The sequence below is a fragment of the Muscardinus avellanarius genome, assembly GCF_963383645.1.
Source record: "Muscardinus avellanarius genome assembly, chromosome: 8".
NCBI lineage: Eukaryota > Metazoa > Chordata > Mammalia > Rodentia > Gliridae > Muscardinus > Muscardinus avellanarius.
In genome coordinates, this window is record NC_137794.1 from 108,451,991 (window position 1) to 108,471,470 (window position 19,480).

General features: G+C 45.6%; 1 protein-coding gene across 3 annotated transcripts in view; it reads left to right on the forward strand.

Annotated features, from left to right (window-relative positions):
* ARID1B (AT-rich interaction domain 1B) overlaps window positions 1-19,480 on the forward strand; it is a 404,291-nt gene that overhangs the window by 282,460 nt on the left and 102,351 nt on the right. For all 3 annotated transcript variants that reach the window (XM_080700338.1, XM_080700340.1, XM_080700339.1), the window contains one exon: window positions 6,389-6,632. In XM_080700338.1, coding sequence (XP_080556464.1) covers window positions 6,389-6,632 — 244 coding nt within the window. The remainder of the gene's footprint in view (window positions 1-6,388; window positions 6,633-19,480) is intronic.

Here is a 19,480-nt window from a genome sequence, read left to right on the forward strand (position 1 = left end):
GACCTCAGGTTCAAGGCCACCCTAAGCAACTTAGTGAGACCCTCTTTCAAAATAAAACTGGAAAGGGCTGGGGATGTGTCTCAGAGAAAGAACACCCCTGGGCTCAATTCCCAGTACCAAGAAAGGAAGACAGGGAGAGAGAAAGTGAAAGTTGTTTTTCAAAAAGTGGTTTTGGAAGCCAGACATGGTGGCACACACTTGTAATCTCAGTACTTGGGAACCCGAAACAGGAGGACTGCAGGTTCACAGCCAGCCTCAGTTACATAGGCCCTTTGCAACTTAGTGAGACCTTATTTCAAAGTAAAGAGTAAAAAATAGGGCTGGGGGTGCAGCTCAGAGGTAGCCCCTGAGTTCCATTCTCAGTATCACACAAAACAAGTGCTCTTGGCTACCTCTCTCAAAATGAATTTTGACTTACAATTTTTCTCTTATTATCCCTGGCTTTTGGGTATGACTTCATCATTGGTGGGGTTTTGACTTTTTAAATCAACACCAAACGCTTTGTTTTCCAGTTGACTTCAGACACAACTCAAGTCTGTGATACATATACTGTCCTATAACAAAGAGATCGTCTAGATATCTGAACATGTTTAAGTAAAAAGTATGCTATATATAACCTGGAGAAAGAATTAAGACCTCCACATTAATACTCAGAATTTTTATTGTAGACCCCGTCTTTCTTGTATCTTTGCATTTTTCTCATGTAGAAAGGAAATCTAAGCTCTTAACTCACTTGCTGTCTAGACACATGAGAGCAGCAGGGATGTGGGTAAACATCTTGAAATACAGTATTACAGTAGGGCGTGTGCTGGGAAGAGTAAGACTAGAAACATCCTGGATGGTTTTCTTGTCTGTCAAATTATTAGCTCAATTCTAATATAAAGGTCAAGGTGTATTTGCATCACGTGGCTAAAACAGTAGCTTCAAAATACGGTTAGAAAGCACGGAGTAAGCTCACAGCACATTTTAAAAGAACATAGAGCCTACTGAGACTGAGCACTTGACCTCTAGGTGTTGATTGGGAACAGAGGCTGAGGAGTCATTGCTAAGTCTTAATAGCCAGCTCGGTAGTTTGCAGTAGGACGTTTGTGGTAAATATTTAGGAATACTGCGCGCGCTGCGTCGCTTCCCGTGGTGTCCACAGCTGTGTCGTGACATCTGCCTGTGAACAGCCCCGCCACCGGAACCTCTGCTCTTAAGGAAGTTAGAGTCTCTTTGAAGGGAGATTTACATTTCATGCTTATTATTCTAAAAAGTGAAGAGAGAGACTGCTTTCAGAGATGGCTAAGAGACTTTTTTTCAAGACCATTGAACTGGTGTTTTAACCTATGCTTTAAACCCAAGGGAAGTCTCAGTGAGAAATCATTAGCTGAATCCTATTAAAACCCTGAAACAAGAGACCTGAGCTAGTGTCATTGATTAAAACACCTGCTCTGTTTCCAAGCCAGTGTTTGTCCCTGCTCTCCTGGGGCACCTCTCAGAGCGGGCTGCCCAGTGTGCAAGGCGCTGCTCTGTGGCAGTGCAACGCCAGCACCGGCTCCTAATTGTACGGAACACCGGAGCTTAGAGTATTTTGAAGTTCATTTGCTTTTTTAAAAACCCACTTATTTAATTAAGCAAGGGAGTAAAATTTTCTGTCTTATTCCCAGTTCTTTAAGCTGTAAAACATCATCGGTATTAAGTGAATTTATCTTTTAGTAGGCTAACTTAATGCTAAATTGAAAACCATCAAAGCCAAAGATGTCTTTTGATGTAGTGAGTCATAATGTATTAATGTAAAATATTTTCAGGGAATTTCATAAGCAATATATAGACATGAGCAATATTTAATCTCTATGTTCTGTGTCCACTTTATTTACGCGCGGATCCTTAAAGACGCCTCCTGTGCACTCCTGTGAACGTGCTTTCCTTGCCCCCTGCCCCCGTGCATCGAGTCAGGGCGTCATTATTGTCTTGTATGTTCATTCATAACTGTTTCTCTTGTCAGAATCTTCTGAGAGTGTCTCTGCTCTCGGGTGGCATGCCATTCTATGCGGTTAAATCTCTCTGCTTGTCACTTGGCTTAGAATGAAAAATTTAAGTGGACGGATAGTGGGAGAAGAGGATAGTGACAATCACAGAGGGAGATTCTTTGCAGAGGACCTTAAGTTGTGTGGGAGGCAGAGACAGGAGGATCGCGGTTCAAGGACAGCCTCAGCTACTTAGTGCTGGGAGTGTAGCTCCGAGGTAGAATGCCCCTGGGTTCCATCCCCAGTACTGCAAAAATCAGTTAATTAATTAATTAATTGATTGTGGAGGGGGGATGGAACCCAGGGGCATTCTACCTCAGAGCCAAGTCCCAGCCTTATTTTATTTTGAAACAGAGTCTCACTAAATTGCAGAGGGCCTCACCAAGGTGCTGGAAGCTGTTTACGAACCTGCAGTCCTCTTATTTCAGCCCCCTAAGTTATGGAAATACAAGCGTGCACCACCACACCCAATCTAAGTTTTAAAGTAAAATGAGTTTGTTGTTTTTTAGCTTTTACGACTGATTTTTTAACAATAAGTTAAGCATTGATAGCAGGAGTTAAATTTTTGGTGTGCTGGAAAGCATTCACTATTCTGAGTGACATCAGATTTTGAAAACCCAACTTGATAGATTTTACAAAATTAAATTATGATGTCAAAATAGTGTGTGTCCTGGCCACGAAGCCCTGAAGCCATTGCCTCACCCAGCAATGTGGTGGGGTCACATCCAGAGGGGGAGGGTGGAGGGCGAGCTGTGGGGCTCCTCCCTGCAGCCCCACCCGCCAGCTCTGCAGCAGATTCCTGGGAGCCAGGTAGCTGGAAGGTGCCTTGGCTGGGATGAGACGCGGGACAGCCTCTCTTGTTTTACAGGCTCCATAGATCTGATGGTACTTACAGAAGAAGCAGAGAGTTGGTGCCCTGCTGACTGAATTGTCCTCCAGGGGAGTATTAGTTACAGAGCTTCTTTGTTAACTAGACTGGATGCTTAAGCCACTGTTGAGCTTTATTAGCCTGTTTTAAGATAGCTCTACATATGGATACCCTAAGTATCTGCAGGGCGGGAATATTTCCATATAATTTACATATAAAAGTTACGTGTGTGTATAACAGTAATATAAAAATTATATCTTTTTATTGCTCTTCTGTTACTCCAAGGTCTAGTCGGCACTGAAATTCTGATGACATGTGAACAGGAAGAAAGCCACCGTTTTTATATTTTCCTCTCGACAGTTCCTTGATCAGCTTGTTGAATAACAGAAATGTTTTTGATGCCTTTGCAGCTTGAATGAAACTCTCTGAACACTCATCTGTATTACTTTTTCAGTCATAATGTGGAATTTTAAGGGAGGACAGGGAAGGAGTTTGTAGGTCGTGCAGAGAATTACAAAAATTTTGAAGTAAAATTTGTTTTTATGAAGAAAGATTTGCATAAAATTATTTAACAACAGTTGATGGTTTTTTGAAAAAAGTGAATCTGTGTTGTCTTGTCTATGTTTAATTCCATGTGTAGTATTATAGAAAACTGTTCCCAGACAACCCACCAAATTGTGTTTTCTCTGAAGAAGCAGGGGAAACAGGTTTCCTCTCGAGCGGCCTTGGCGCACTGGCCTCCTGGAGGCCCGGGGGCTCTCTGGGTTGAGAGGATGCGGCACGGGAGCCTGTGCTTGGAAGGCCTGAGCTGCTCAGCTCACCTGACTGAGTCTCTCCCCTGCAGTCCAGCCTGCCCGAGTCTCCCTCCCCAGTGAGGAGGCCCAGGAGTCAACTTTGCCAGGCCACGTGGCCCTGGTCACAGGCACTCTGCCCACCTTGGCTCCAGACAGCCTGGCAATCCTGAAAGGAGTGGGTGTGGCTTCTTCCTTGAAACTCTGTGGATTCCAGAATTCCAGCTTCCTATATTCTTCAGAGGCCACAAAATAGTATTGTCATTTTTTCCCAATATTTAAGAATGTCTAGCTTGTGTGCAGCATTACCCACAGGCCACAGCTGGTGGTGCCCTGCAGAGAGCCACTGCCAGTGTGGCCCGTGGCACATTCAGGAGCTGATGGCCTTGGGGAGGGAGGGAGACCCCCGCGGTGACTGGAAGAGTTTCCAGGAGGCCGACCTCTGCTCCCCTCTGGTGCCCGCCACAGCACCAGGGCTGTGAGCTGTATGCTGCACGAGGTCAGCGGGCAGCCTGGAGTGGGAGGGATGGACGAAGCCAGGTCCCTTGCTCTCTGGGCAGCACATCGGTGTGTGCGAGTGTCTATACCTAGTAGCCTGAGTTTGTGTTGGAAAAACTCTGATAATTGCCTTGATTGCTGAAGCATGACTACTTTCCGCATTGTAGTAGCTTGTTACTGGCTTAATAACCTTCCTCTCTTTCTATCTGGCTTCTCAAAAGATGTATTCAATTTAGAAGGCCTAAATGGAGCTATTGTTGAACCCAATAGTCAAGTTAAACACAGAATTTTATCAGCTGAACATGTGCAAAATCATGCATATGTGCCCTGTTGCAGAAATGTTGATGTTTTATCTCTGAATCTAAAATGTGATTCAACTTAGGTCATTTTATTTTGGAGACTGATCATACTTTTTCTAGGGGTGATATTTTCAATTGACCATTAATATTGTGATGATTCCATAAGCATAATTATTTGTTATTAAAATTACTTTTTACCTTAGATGTTATTCTTAGCACAAGACAGTTTTCCCAACCTCCATCTGTTTGTGAGGTTTCCATCATCTATACTTCAGAATATATTTATTAATCATTGAAAATTTGCTATTAAAAAAGAGAAAAGTTCGCCGGACCTGGTGGCGCACGCTTGTAATCCCTGCACTTGGGAGGCTGAGACAGGAGGATCGCGCAGGTTCGAAGCCAGCCTCACTGGCTTAAGAGACTCTGTTTCCAAATAAAATATAAAAATAGGTCTGGGAGTTTAGCCCGGAGGTAGAAGGGCTTCCATCCCCAATACCACCAGAGAGAGAGAGAGAGAGAGAGAGAGAGAGAGAGAGAGAGAGAGAGAGAGAATTTCATTATATGCTCTATCAGATGATCAACAGATAGCAAGATCTATGGGACTAGAGTCCTGATCCTGAAGTTGTTTTGTGACATTTTGGGGTAACCTGAAAAGCTCTGACCAGCTCTGCCTCACCTTGCCCCTTTTGTATTTCTGGACTAGGTTTTTTCTTAGCACTTCAAGCATCTTCCTCCATCATTTTTTAAAGCCCTGCCTTCAGAGGTCCCATAGTAAGCAAAGGTAAACATGAACAAAATGGCATGAGTCGAGGGTGTCTGCTAGCATTCACTCTGCCCAGAATATTCAATAATGATAATGCTGAGGCAGTAGCATCACTAGGTTTTTCTGAGTTTGTCTGTAGAAATTTGTTCAGATTACCAGGACAAATATTTTCCATACTGAAATTCAGCCTTAGAACTCACTGAGTGTCACGCTCTGGTCTGGCTCATGTTTGCAGAGTTGAGGACCTGGGAGTCTGGTCCTGAGCATCTGCTCATGGTGGCCCCATCCAAGGTCGGGCACAGCTGCGAGGGCACCAAAGTCTGTGTCCCTCTCGTGTTCTGAGGAGGGTGCTGAAGACTGTTTCTGTCCTTCTTCCTTTATTTTCTTCAGCACCTGTATCCCAGCAATCCACCTGTCAACAATATCTTTCACTCTCTGAGCTTCAGTTTTCTGAACCTGTCAAACAGATTTTAATAACTTCCTCCAAGGATGTTATGAACAAATTAGATGGGATTAATTGCATAAATTTATTATATAAAGGCATGAGGTATAACATCAGAACTCATTTCTACCAACATAAATTCAAAGGGATTTGTTTTCACAATGTCATATAAAATACAAATATCTCTGTTTTATTATAATGTCATTTTATAGTTATTTAAAATGTAATAACTTCTTACCACAAAGTTTGGCTGAAATGTTGACTGTTATTACATTACAATGTCCTAGTTTGAAACTGAGTCTGCCACCGTTGAATTCTAAACAGAGGGGCCTACAGCCAGCCAGGGTTGAGCTCATCAAAGTCCTCATTTAGGAACCAGGCGCTCTATCCCGCAGTCCACAGCAAGTCCCCGCACAGAGGAGTCTGTAGACACTTTGCACAAGTCTAGTGGACTCAGTGCCTACCACAGAAAGGAAGACTGTGAGCATGCATTTAGGAGAGACAGGCATTTTAGAAGATGATACTAAATCTTATGGGTTCATCTTAAGAGAGAACTCATTCAAGTCTTGTAATAAAAAGTGGCTGTACTCTGAATCTTGATTATCCAGCAAAACATTGTCTCTGAAGGCCTATCATGATGATTTTTGAATAGTGTTTTGGTTTAATATTGGTCCAAATATGTGTTACTCTATAAACACCCTCCTTTCTTTATTTTTAGGACTTGTCTGGATCCATTGATGACCTCCCCACGGGAACTGAAGCAACTTTGAGCTCAGCGGTCAGTGCGTCCGGCTCCACGAGCAGCCAGGGGGACCAGAGCAACCCCGCGCAGTCGCCGTTCTCGCCCCATGCATCGCCCCACCTCTCCAGCATTCCGGGCGGGCCTTCGCCTTCTCCTGTTGGCTCGCCCGTGGGAAGCAACCAGTCACGATCTGGCCCAATTTCTCCTGCAAGTATTCCAGGTACTCATCTTCTTTCCTCTGTCACAAAGGCACATCTAGGGGCATCAGTTACACACGCTGATATTTTATTGTACTACGTGCTGTGGGAGGAACACATTCTAGGTGTATAACTGCATTCCCTCCAAAGCATACCAGAGTCCCCATAGCTAAAGATGAACATAGCCACCCATTTAATAAAATGACCAACTACTTGGATATTGTTTGTTTGCCAAGAACAAAAACTACTCTCAAAAAAATATATATGCTTTGTAAAGATTCTGTTAAATAAGATCCTCTGTGGATCAGTATGCTAAAATGAGATTGTCACTAGCAGTGGCCTAATTTTTGAAGTCCTATTCAATATGTACTAGAGTACTTATTTCTAAAATGTTTTTAGAGGTTAAATTTTCCCAAATGTGATACATGCACACACTGGTCAGTGCTGGCACATGTTTAGAGCATTTTGCTGATGCAAACTCATAGCTTCTTTCTAAGTCAAGGAGCTCAGGTTCCAGTCAGCGCCTGTGTTCAGCTCATTCACCTGCCGTCCGTGCTGTCTCTACTTCCTGGATTATTTATTGCGTTGTTTATGTACTTTTCAGTTGCTTCATCCTGGTTCAGCTTTCTTATATCAAACATCATCGACTCAAACCCCAAAATTACAACTACCCTCCCTTCCTTCCTTCCTTCCTTCCTCCCTCCCTCCCTCCCTCCCTCCCTCCCTCTCTTCCTTTCTTTCTTTCTTTCTTTCTTTCTTTCTTTCTTTCTTTCTTTTTTTTTTTTTTGTAGTACTAGGGATGAAACCTAGGGGCATTCTATCCAGGAGCTACACCCCCAGCCCTATTTTTTAATCTTTATTTTGAAACAGGGTCTCACTGAGTTGCAAAGAGCCTCACTAAGTAGCTGAGGCTGGCTACAAACCTGGATCCTCCTGTCTCAGCCTCCCAAATGCTGGGATTACAAGCGTGTGCCCCCACGCCCGGTTCAGCTACCTTTTCTTTAACACTAAACTCTCTGTGATTTTTTTCTGTGTTTGCTAACATGATATAGGTGAGTTCCAGAAAGAACTTTCTACCTACCTATCAGAATGGATATTGATTATAAATTTTTATATTTCTTTTAATATTTTATAAATTGTTTATAATACTTATAAATAATATTTGCTGTGATAAACATAGGTAACATGCCAATTGTGAAGTCTTACATATGAATATTTATGAACCCCGAATCCAGTTTAAGATTTAGAATATTGCTGGAGCTGTTGTGTCTATCTGTATGTTTCTTCCTAATTCAGAGCTCTAGTCTTTTCCTCTGCCTCAAATATTTTTAAAAACTAGTCTTCGTTTTTTTTAGAATTTAACTGTAAACATAGAGTACATGTCCTTAGTTTTATTTAGTGCATTTTTCTTATAGAAATATATCTTGCCTAAGATGACTAAGTTTTTCCTCCAAACTGAGATACTTTTGACCACCTAAAAAAGTGCTATTAGTAATTAGAGTGTGCCCTGTTTCAAAATAAAAAAGGAGTGGGGTATAGCTCAGAGGTCAGATGTCCCCAGGTTCAGTCCCCCGGGAGGAATAATGGAAATTATAATTTTAATTATAATGTTTAGTAAAAGTGGACTGACAAGCATAGTTAGGAAGGCCCTGGCAAATTGCACCCCGTGGCCCAGGCATACTGTGTGTTCTGCTCTCTCTGGCTTTTGCTAACCGTTATATTTCTAAGATTCAACCATAATTTGGATATGCCTATGGTTTTAATGCTTTTGCTTAGGGCACATTGATGGGGCCTTTCTTTCAAATGTGTTTACTCATCCTCACAGTGATTACGCGGAAGCCTGGGATTCTGTTTGTAATGGCAGTGGAACTGTGCACTCCAGACCCCACAAGGCGCTGTTTGGTTTTCACATAGTTTTTGAGGTGTCACCTACCAAAGTGTTGGAAAATTATATTTAAAGATTTTATTCCTTGAGGATAAAGCTCATTCTTTATTCCGAATTGAGTCAGAAGGACTTGAATTACCTGAACACAAATTTTTCTGAGTTATAAAGACATTGTAGTTCTTTAGTTTTGAGTCCTCTGGTTTGGGTAGTTGGCATTCTGGAGATTTTTACATTTATTATTCTAAATGGAGGTTTCTGAATTCGTCACTAATTGATCTTTGACATTGTGTGGGACATGAAACCTGTCAGAAGAGATCGCTCTGGAGCAAGGATCCTGGATGGTGCGGCATTAGATTATACTGTGCCCTGTAGAGGAGGTAGCTTAGCCAATTTAATTACTTATGAAGTCCACTCTTGTGCTTGTAGGAGGGTAAAAGGAGGTCAGTGGACCATGCACAGGCTCAGCTGCCGTCCATATTGCCCAGTGACTTCAGGCGTGGGCATGAGGGAAGACCAGGGCTTCTGTATCATTTATCTCACCAATTCCTTTTATCATAGAAAACTTTCGGCTTTCATCGGGGTTGCTGGGGATTGAACCCAGGGGTGTTCTACCTCTGAGCTGTACCCCATCTCCCCCTTTTTTTTCATTTTGTAATAGGATCTCACTAAGAGCACACTGGCTTCAAATCTCAATCCTCCTGTCTCAGCCTCCCAAGTACTAGGATAACAAGTTATGCCACAGTGCCAGCTGCATAGAGCTTCCTTTTTAAACGCTGCCAGCAGTGGGAATGCTGGGTCTGTGTTTTGTCTCATTGCATTAATCCGTGCAAGCTCAAAGGTGGATGACTTTTTTTTTTTTTTTTTGGTGGTACTGGGGTTCCTGGAAGCCCTTCTACCTCCGGGCGACACTCCCAGACCCATTTTATTTTTGGAAACAGGGTCTCTTACGCCAGCGCGGCTGGCTTTGAGCCTGTGCGATCCTCCTGTCTCTGCTTCCCAAGCACAGGGATTACAAGCGTGTGCCACCACGCCCGGCAAAGGTGGATGACTTTTATAGGGTGCTCAATAAACTATTAGTGGCGTTTAGTACAGGGAAGAAACTGGGCAACAAAACTTTCACCATCTTTACTGATAGATTCTTGGCATAAATTCTTAACTCTCTTTGCTGAGCGTGACATGTATAGAGTATTAGTCATATAAAACAGGAAAATATAGCGTTACTCAAGGGGGAAGAACCTCTCAGAAAATCTCATAAGGGTATTCGTTCACCTTTCTCCCACATGAAGGTGGACCTTAGTAACATCAGATGTTACTCTGTTACACTGGCTTTGAGTAACAGCTGGCAAGTCACACAAGCTTCCAAGCTTCCCTGTGCCTTGGTTTTTCACCTCTACAAACAATATTATTATTATTAATTATTGTTATTATTACCTGCATTATTATATTGATTAAATTGCTGCAACATGAGAGAGGTATGTGCTAAGCATTCAGTACACCTGGACCCCTGTCATTGCCATCACAGTTATTGCTTTAATTCAAACCAAGACCTGGAGACTCGACTGTGGTCATTAACATTAAGAGGAGGACAGTTGATGTAGGCTCTAAGTCTTCTGATTCTTAATCCAGTGGTGGTGGTATACATTTTAGAAGACATGCGTATAAAGTTTTCAGTTGTGCTTTGCTGTGTTTACCAAGGTTGTTCACCTGTAGATGCAAAGGTAGCCATAAAAAACACAATTTTCATAAAGTTGAATCCATTTTTCTTTCACCTAGAAAAAACCATAGGTTCATAGCTGCTCTTCTTGGGAGTTGGGACTGAGAAAATGAAGATGGCAATATGGTATCCCAGAGATTTCCAGAATATTTGCCGTCACATTTACTCATAACAGTTTTATCTGGACAATCGACTCTTAGCTCGCTGAAATCATGGCGCGTTGGTTTCTGTGTGGCAGGCAGGCAGGCAAGCAGCGCACGACGCAGTAGAGTCCAGGGCTGACGCTGATCTTTCCTGCCTGTGGAGAGAAGACACCAACCAAGGGCCAGTGGCTGCCCCCCACCCCACCCCACCCCACCCCACCCCACACACACTGCGCAGGCTGCTCCTTGCCCAGGACCGTGGGGGCTGCGCTTTCGGCCTGCTCTGTAGGGAAGGCCACCCTCTTGTCAGTAACACAAAGGAGCCAGGGCGCTCAGCCCGTGGGTCACCACGGGAACCCAGCATCACCGATTTCTTCCCTTCTTGCTGTTCACCCGGCTAAGCCTGGGAGAGTTCAACTGGAGGCTTTAATAGTTGTGCATCGTGTGACGCTACTTTCTTTTATACTTTACTGGTGCGTTTTAGTCTCACGCCATAATGTGGTTCAGAATGATCGTGACGTACTGCTCCGCAGCAGTCAGTGGTGCTGCTTTAATAGCATTTGCTTAAAAATCATAACAGGCTTTTGTTGAAAAAAAGTATAGGCTTCTATTTCCGTTTCCCTCCACCTAGTCATGTTATGTGCCCGTTAAAAAAAAAAAAAAAAACTAGAATCCCTAAAATCAACTTTCTTTTTCTCTGGGAAGTCAAAATATTGAGAAATCGGGCTTAGTTGTGCATGTAAGCCTAGTACTTGGGAGACTGAAACAGGAGAATCACAAGTTCATGGCCAGCCTCTGGGTAATTTTGTGAGACCTTCTATCAGAATAACAAAAAGGGCTGGGAGTATAGTTCAGTGGGACAGCACCCCTGAGTTCAGTCCCAGAAACACTAAAAAAAAAAAAAAAATGAAAATACCGATTTATCTAACTTACATTAGGCCTTATGTTTGTGCAAATTTGGTCACGGGTAATAAACTCACTTTGGAGTTGAACAGAAAGTTGATTTTTTATTTTTAACTTATAATTGAGTACGAATATACTTTCATGCAGAGAATAACGAGGCCCATTTACCTCCTTCTTTACCCATTTCTAGTCCTTACTTTTAAATTGTGTCTGTCTGTCTGTCGTATACAGCCTTTCTTCACTTGGCTTTCATTCTAGAGTGACGAGCAGCTGTCCTGGGGAGACGCCGGGAGGTCTGGGCTCGGTCCTCAGGCGCTGGACGGCCTCCATCCCTCCAGCAGCCCTCGCCTGCTCCTTCCCTCCTTCCTGCATTCCCGGCCTCTCGTCTCCGCTGCCTCCTCCCTTGTCCTCCACCAGCCCAGCTCACAGACTGGCCCTCGAGTCCTCGCCTCTCCAGCAGGTCCTTGTAAAACACACAGCTGTTGTAGAGCTGAGAGCGGCCTGAGCTGGGATGCGGGAAGCCAGAATGGTGTGGGCTTGTAGTCTTGCTTTCCTAGCATTTATTGGAAAGAGCAATCGTTTCCTCCATCTCTGCCGTGGTACGTGAAATTGACCGCTCATGAGAAGCACCACAAAGGGAGGTGAGCAGAGCCCAAGGCCTCCCTGACAGCTGGTTCTCATCCTGACCTTGGAAGCCATTCCTCCGCCTGCTGCAGTTCACCGGCCTTCCTGCTGCCTCCCAGCCGCCTGTGTCCTGGGAGCACCAGCTGGGAGACTCCGGCCAGCCACTGGGCCTGCACATCCCTTCGCCACGGGCCTTTCCTTCCTGCTTCCTTTTGGAAAGCAGGATGGAGAATTCCTGTGGTTTGGAGCCACATAGATCTCTCCCTTTGTTTGGGAAAGGGAAGTGGGGTCCAGCATAGCAGACAGCCATCATTTGGAGATAAAGATTCAGCCCTGCTCATATAATCTAAGCAAGCATTTGAGAGCAGAAACAAACCTATACATTTCTCTTCCCCCGGTGCCAAGGTGAACTGTCTTGCCTTTTACTTGCCTCTTTCTTTTCTCTCCCTTCACAGCAATGTATTTATATTTAGAGACAGAAACAAGATGTCTCTGTCTTTCTTAGCGGTAGTCTCCACGTATGTGCGCTTAAATTAAGCAAACGTACGTCAGATGCAGTTAGTTCTGAAATGCATGGTATTAAGCACTTTTCTTCTAATAAATGATGTTATCATGGCACTTGTGTTGTTTCTGGGGCTGTATTCTAGAGTTGTGTGTTTTGGTTTAAGGAGAAAACCCTCCTGGGTATTGAGCGCATTGGCTGGGTCTTGCACTAGGCCTAATTCCTCCAGCGTAGGGGAAGCTGACTCAGCACCACATCAGAACACATTGCTGTGTGGATGGTAATCTCACTCTTCTTGCCTCCTGAGCCAACCATTCGAGTTTACTAACAAAGCAAAAATGTAAATAAGCTGAACTTTTTTATTTTTATTTTATTGGCAGAGGCTTTTGTCAGCTTTTTCCTGCCTGTGCTGTAAGCAGCGGCCATGTTTAAATATTAAGAAGGGTGAGCGTACGGTGGGGGAGGGTGACGGCAGGCAGATCTTAACTGTTTATAGCCTGAGAGACACTACTGTTTATAAAACTGCAGATGGTTAGACTGCTGATGAAAACCCATCGGTGTAGCTAATGAAGATCTCACGGTATTCACTGCAAATTCCGGAATAGATTTTCCCTCATTCTGCTTTTGGTGTTTGGCATGCTTACCAAGTCCACTTGTAGGAGGAATTCAGTCACCTCCATTTAACTACCGCCCACTGATTATGATAGATTAGGACAAAAAATACAAAATTAGGCACTAACATTAGCACAGCAAATGGACATGGGTTTTACATCCATTGTTCCCATGTGGTACTAGGTGTTTGTTTATAGGATGGCCAACCCAAAACACATCTTCCTAGACGTCATAGACAGAAATCAAATGAAGTTGCATGGGCTGTGAAAGTTCAGCCCCTCCCTGTGTGCGTCGTATGAGCTTCGCCCTTTGCTTTGCCTTTGGAGGTAGTGGCCCAGCACCCCAGGCTCGCTGCTGGCCCAATGAGGGCGCGCGGCCAGGCGAGTCGGGAGGTTTAAGAGCTCAGAGGCCTTAAACCTCTGACAAAGGAGGCTGAGAAGAGCTGCCCCTCCGTGTCCCTAGAGCTGCAGCCTCCCCACCCCAGGAGGCACTTTGTCCCTTCACCGACACACTCCTGCCTGGCTAGCACCAACAGTCGCTGTCCCTTGGCAGGCCCCAGGCCTCTCTGTAGCTTAAGGGCCTGTAAAAGGGCTTAGCCAGAGAGGGCCCTGTACACCCACGAAGCCCCAGTTCCTTTGTGCTGAAGCTCCCTCAGCAGCTCCCCCACACACATCCAGCATGCTAACCACCATGAGGACTGCATACCCCAGGAAAGCTCAGGCACTAAAAGCTTGAGCTCCCAAACGGGCATCATGCGTTCAGTTGAAGCTGGAAATAACTCCTTAGGCAGCGCCGTGATGTATTTAGAGGCCTTCTCCCTCCCCGCCCCCCAGAGCAAGTGGGAGCTGCGTAGACTTTTATACGAGCCGGTATGGCTGCAGATACAAACCAGAGGATATTCTGGTCAGAAACAAATTTTCTTGCTTAATTTGACATTCAGACAAGCAGATTCTGGAAGCCTGCTATAATGGGAAAGAGAAAAACGAATCGCAGTTAGGAGTTAGTCATAGGCCAGAGTGAACAGGAGGATTTTAGTGAGGGGAAGTGATAGTTCCTGGTGTCATTTGTCAAAATTAGTACCTATAAAATGCACAATAAGAACACAAACCAGTGTCTCTCTTTCATTTAATTCACCCTCACTGTATTTTAAAATCTTTTAGAGCCCAAACCAAACCCATTCTAAGTAAATAAATTTTTCACCTCTTAATTCACCCTTACTTAATAAAACTCGGGGTAAATTACAAGTTTGTCTCTATATGGAAATGGTTCCAAGGCAGCTTCCTTTCAGGACGGCATCAGCAGACTCCAAGCCAGCTGTGCTGAGATGACAGGAGGTTTTCACAATCACCCTACCTGACAGTCCTGTTCCAGGACATCCGTCACGTGTGCCTTCTGGCCTCTCTGGAGCTGGAAATCCTGCCACAGCTTGTTGCATGGGAGATGCCTGCTGCTTATTGGCAAACTGAGCAGGAAAAAAACACTTTTTAAACACAAAATGCCATTGATATATTCATGTTTTTAATCTGTGGCAGCACAGAAAACATCAATTCAGCAGTTCTACAAACCAAAGAGAACTTAGCCAGGATTTTTTTTCCCTTACAAAGTAAAATATTTGTGTGTTACACAAAACAGTAATTTCCGATCCTTTCCAAATGATGCTTAGCAGGAGTTAAGAAAGCAACGATGTATTGTCGCCTGTCTTGGGGAGATGGAGTGCCGCCTCACGAGGGGCTGTGTTGGCGGCTTGGCCTGAGGCCTCCCCCTTTGACACACTGTTTCTACGTTCAGCCAGAGGTGCTGGTTCTGCAGCCTCCGCCACCAGCTTGAGAGAGCTTGGTGTGGCTGTGAGGAGACCTGCCCTGTCGCTCAGCCAGGCATCCTCGAAGGTGGCTTCTGTTCCCCAAGAACTAGTCCTCAATTCTTCCATCCCCTATGTTTCAAACTTAGTATCCCCTTGCTCTTTCCCCATGGTCAGGAAGAAGAGAGTGCTAGGAATTTCTTGCGGAGCACATTCCCACCTGGCACCTCTCCCCTCTTGGTTGAGAGAGCGGTGCCTCAGCTCCCGCCGCCTCCCCTTCCCTTTCTCTGGCCCACGTGAATGCACAGGAGCGCCTCCGTCGCCAGGGCAGACCAGGGTGCCTTCCCTGCTCTGTCGGCCCAGCTGTGGCCCCTGGGCATGGTTGACCCCCAGCCAAGCCCCACGCCTGTGTTTCGTGGCAGTGTCCACTCGAGAGGCTCCGAGGCACCAGTCTCTCCCTGGGTTTCGTTCCTGGCAGTGCGCAGGCGCCACTGCAGCCCGTGCGCGGCCAAGTCTCTGCATCAGCAGTGCGCTGCCTCCACCACCAAGCTGCCATACTGAGGGCGCTAAGTTCTCGTGTGAACGCATTTTAGCTTAGGAGGAAGTTTCAAAAAGCTGGACTGTTTTGGAAAGCAGCAAGATGAATAGTGCCTGTAGCCAAGATGCTCCTGAACTTCTGATGTATTACCATGTTTTCCAAAAGGGAAGAATTCCAAATCGTGGAAGGAGCAGGCATGTTACGGAGGGTCGTGCGCTCGCTTCCCTATCTTCTCACCACCCTGGAGCCAGGATGATGGTGATGTGTCCGTTGATTATAGCCGCGCAGCCTCTTACCGATCAACTTCAGCGCTTGCTCCCAACTCACACACTAGCACCTTTGATTTCTCTCCCATAACAGGGTGGTATGGGTTGTCATTGACTAATGAGGAACAAAATTGTTTTCGGCATGAGACAAACGGAATGCCGACACCAATCCCAAAACGCATTAGTCTTTAATAATCCACATCTGCGTGCTTATAAATGCCGGAACCGGGAACTGTTAATGCTGATGTTCCCCTCCCAAACAGAAAGTGGCGCCGGAGTTTGTACTTGCAAACGGCATTAGCTACGTACAGCTCCATGCCAAGCGTGGGCCTCGCTGAGGATGCCAAATGGGATGCTTCGGGAATGGACTTAGGAAAGAGGCGTGTTTGGCTTTCGCTTCCAGAGGCATCCAGTGGGACGCGGTGGGACGCTCCTCAGCCCCAGTGCTCACTTCCCTTCCTTTCCCCTCTTGACCCACGCATTCCCTCTGCAAGGCACCGAGTGTCTTCTGGGCTGCAGGCACCCTCGTACTTGTAAGACCAGGGGAGATGCAGTGACCGTGAACATGAAAGGCCCTGTCCTCAGGAAGCCTGAATCAGATGCAAAAGCCAGGAAGTGCGCCAGGAAGCCTGTACTACATCAGGGGATGCCGCAAGGAAAGGTCAGGCTGCTTCCCTAGGTAGTAGATCTGGGCGGTGTCCCTTCAAAATTGATATCTGAACAAAGGAAGTGCAGAAACACGCCCTGGGAGTGCTTGGGTAATGAATGGCGACTAGCAGAGAAAGGGGGCGTGCGTGCGCAGAGGCCCTGGCCTTGTGCTGAGCCTAGAGCCTGGGGTGAACACCAGGAGGCAGTGGGGCTGGGACAGTTGAGGGGAGGGGAGGGGAGGGGAGGGAGGAGCAGCTAAGGACTGGCTCTGCAGTGGTCCCCCTTGTCCACAGGTTTGCTTTTTGAGGTTTTAGTTACCTACAGCCAACAGTGGTCTAAAAATATTAAATGGGAAATTCTACAAACAGTTCCTAGTCTAAACTGCACAATGTCCTGCATATCATGATGAAACCTTTCACCAGCCCGCTCCATCCCAGCCAGAACTGGAGGCACACCCTTGCCCTTAGAGCCACACTGTCTATACCACCCACCTGTAGGCACCCAGGAGCCATCTGGTATACCACAGTGACTGCCCCAGTGTCATAGCAGGTGCTTGTGTTCAGGCAGCCCTGATTTTACTCATTAGTGGCTTGAAACGTAAGAGTAGTGATTCTGGCAGTTAGGATGTGCCAGACGGAAGCTTCCTTTAAATGAAAAGGTGAAAGTTCTCAATACAGACAGAAAAATCCTGTACTGAGACTGCAGTGATGTATGGTAGGAACAAATCTTTTGTGAAAGAGTAAAGAAGAAACTCAGCGAGAGCCAGGAAGCACTGAGCCTGTGTGAGGATTCTAGCAAGGGAGCTCCTGAAGCCAGCAACTCCCAAGTCCCGCACTGCCCGGATGAGAGGTCACAGACTCTGGAACAGTTTGGACCGAAAAGTAGAAACATTACTGGAGAAGCCGCATCTGCCAGTGGTGACGCTGCTGCTACATTTCCAGCAGGTTTAAGGTTAACTAAGAAGAAAGATGCCAGCAAAAGCAATCTTCAGTCACAGTGAAACTGGGCTTTCCTGGAAGGAGCTGCCAGCAGAACCACCATTCATGAGAGCACCGGGAGCCAGGACCTGCCCCCATGGCAGTGCGCAGGGCCGCGATCAAGCCGGCAGCACTCCCAGACAAAAGCAAGACTTACATTCTAAGAGAGGGGCCACATTCATAGAATATTTATTAGAGTATACTGTGATAATTTTTCTATTTTGTTATTGTTGTTAATCTCTTGCTATGCCTAACATAGGTAAAACTTTTTTGTAGGTATTTTTATATAGGAGAAAACATAGTTTCTGTAGAGTTTGGTATTATCCGTAGTGTCAGACATCTACTAGGCATCTTGGAATGTGTCCTGGTGCGTAAGGGGAAACTACCGCGTGGGTCTGTGTGGGTTAGGGTAGAATTTAGGGACTTATTCAAGTGTGATGGGAAAGCCCTAAAGGTTGAGCAGGCCGGGAATGGCATGATCCGACTCAGGTTTAAGGGCTCATGTGCGTGCTGCGTGGGGTGTGCACCGTCAGGGCAAAGGCAGACGCAGTGTTGGCAGCTGTCTAGGCCCTGGGCGCATGTAGCCCTAGCAGGGGTGAGAGCTTATTTTTTTAATTTCTTTATTGATGCATTGTAGTCAGACATCTTAATAGAGTACTTCCCACCCCATTCCCTTACCCCTCCCTCCTTCTCATGTTTGGCTTAGTGATTGACTTTGATAATTTGTGAATATACATCTTGTACATTAGGGAATTTCCCTCTTCCCCCCTCCCAGGAGGTTATTGACAGAAGAAACTGGTAAATGGTGGTTCCAAAGAAGCAGGTGTCTGAAGGGCCAGTCAAGATTTTGATATCGGCCATGGTACAGTTGAGACTCTCTTACTTACATTCCAAACAAAGAGGTTTTTTGTTTTCTTTTGTTTTGTGTTTTGGTACTGGAAATTGAACCCAGGAGTATTCTACCTCCGAGGCACACCCCAGTCCTACTTTTTTATTCTTTGTTTTGAAACAGGGTCTCACTAGGTTGCAGAGGGCCTCGCTGGGTGGCTGAGGTTGGCCATGAACCTGTGATCCTCCCATCTCAGCCTCCCAAGTACTGGGATTACAAATGTGCGCCAGCACCCCTGGCCAAGAGAGATTTTTAACAGGCATTGGATATGAGAATCTGGACTGGGGAAATACCCAAGCAGGAATACTAAGCTGGTGAGGCATTTGCCTTCTGGGTACCTCGCCTGCATCCCAGTCTGCAGAGGCTTGTTTAGCTCAGGTGGCTGGGCTCTACACATGCTGGGTTCGGGGCGGAGCCTGAGAACTGGCAGTCCAACCAGCTCCTGGTGGATGCTGAAGCCACTGGCCCATAAGCTCCTGGCCTCCAGAATGAGCGGAGGTCAGCATCCTCAACACTGGTGCGAGGGCACCCGGGGAAGGACGCGCCTGGGCTGACCCGGTGCCTCTTGACTGGCCTCACGTGGGTGTGCCTTGGGGCTGCTTTACACTTCTCCAGGTGGCTATTCTATGCAGCAAAGGTTGAGAAATGTTAAAGAAGGATTCTGAGGATGGAAGCCTTGAGTTCTTGCAGCTTACAGAGGCTGAACAGTTCTAGAATGTGGATGCGGCCTCAGTGCCCAGCACAGCCATCCCTTCCTGCAGCGTTCTCCGTGCATGACTTAACACAGCTTCTGATCACAGAGAAGTGACTCACTTTTTAGGGTAATGCATTGCCTTTTTCCTGACATTTTTAGAGCTAAGTTGTGGTTCCTTTGGGAACAATATCATAAGAAAAAAAAAATCTTGTGTTAAAATACTATTGTATTCTTATGCCTAATTTGATTAGTAGTAGAATCCTTTATTTTCACAATTATTACTTTTGAATCCATGTCAACATGGATTCAAGAATTATCTTATTTAAGTTATTCTTGAAAAAAGGCAGCCGTGAGCTTTATTTGGGAGCACTGAGCCTCAGCGTACAGTCCGTTTGTTTTGTTTCGTCAGAAGCACAGTGGGGATATAGACGAGCATCCCCTTCAGTACGACCAGCTGTGATTTGGGACTAGATCTTTCCCCATAATGCTGAATTAGAATAACATGTTATTCCTTTTGCCTGGAATGTCCAGCCCCCACCTGTTATCAGATTGGCAAACTCCTACTTATCTTGGAACCCCTTCTTTTTATCCCAGTGCCAGGAACAATAATGCACAGCTAGTAGAGGGTACTCAACAGACTTGGGCCAAACTGAAGAATTCACAGTTCTCTTGCAAAAA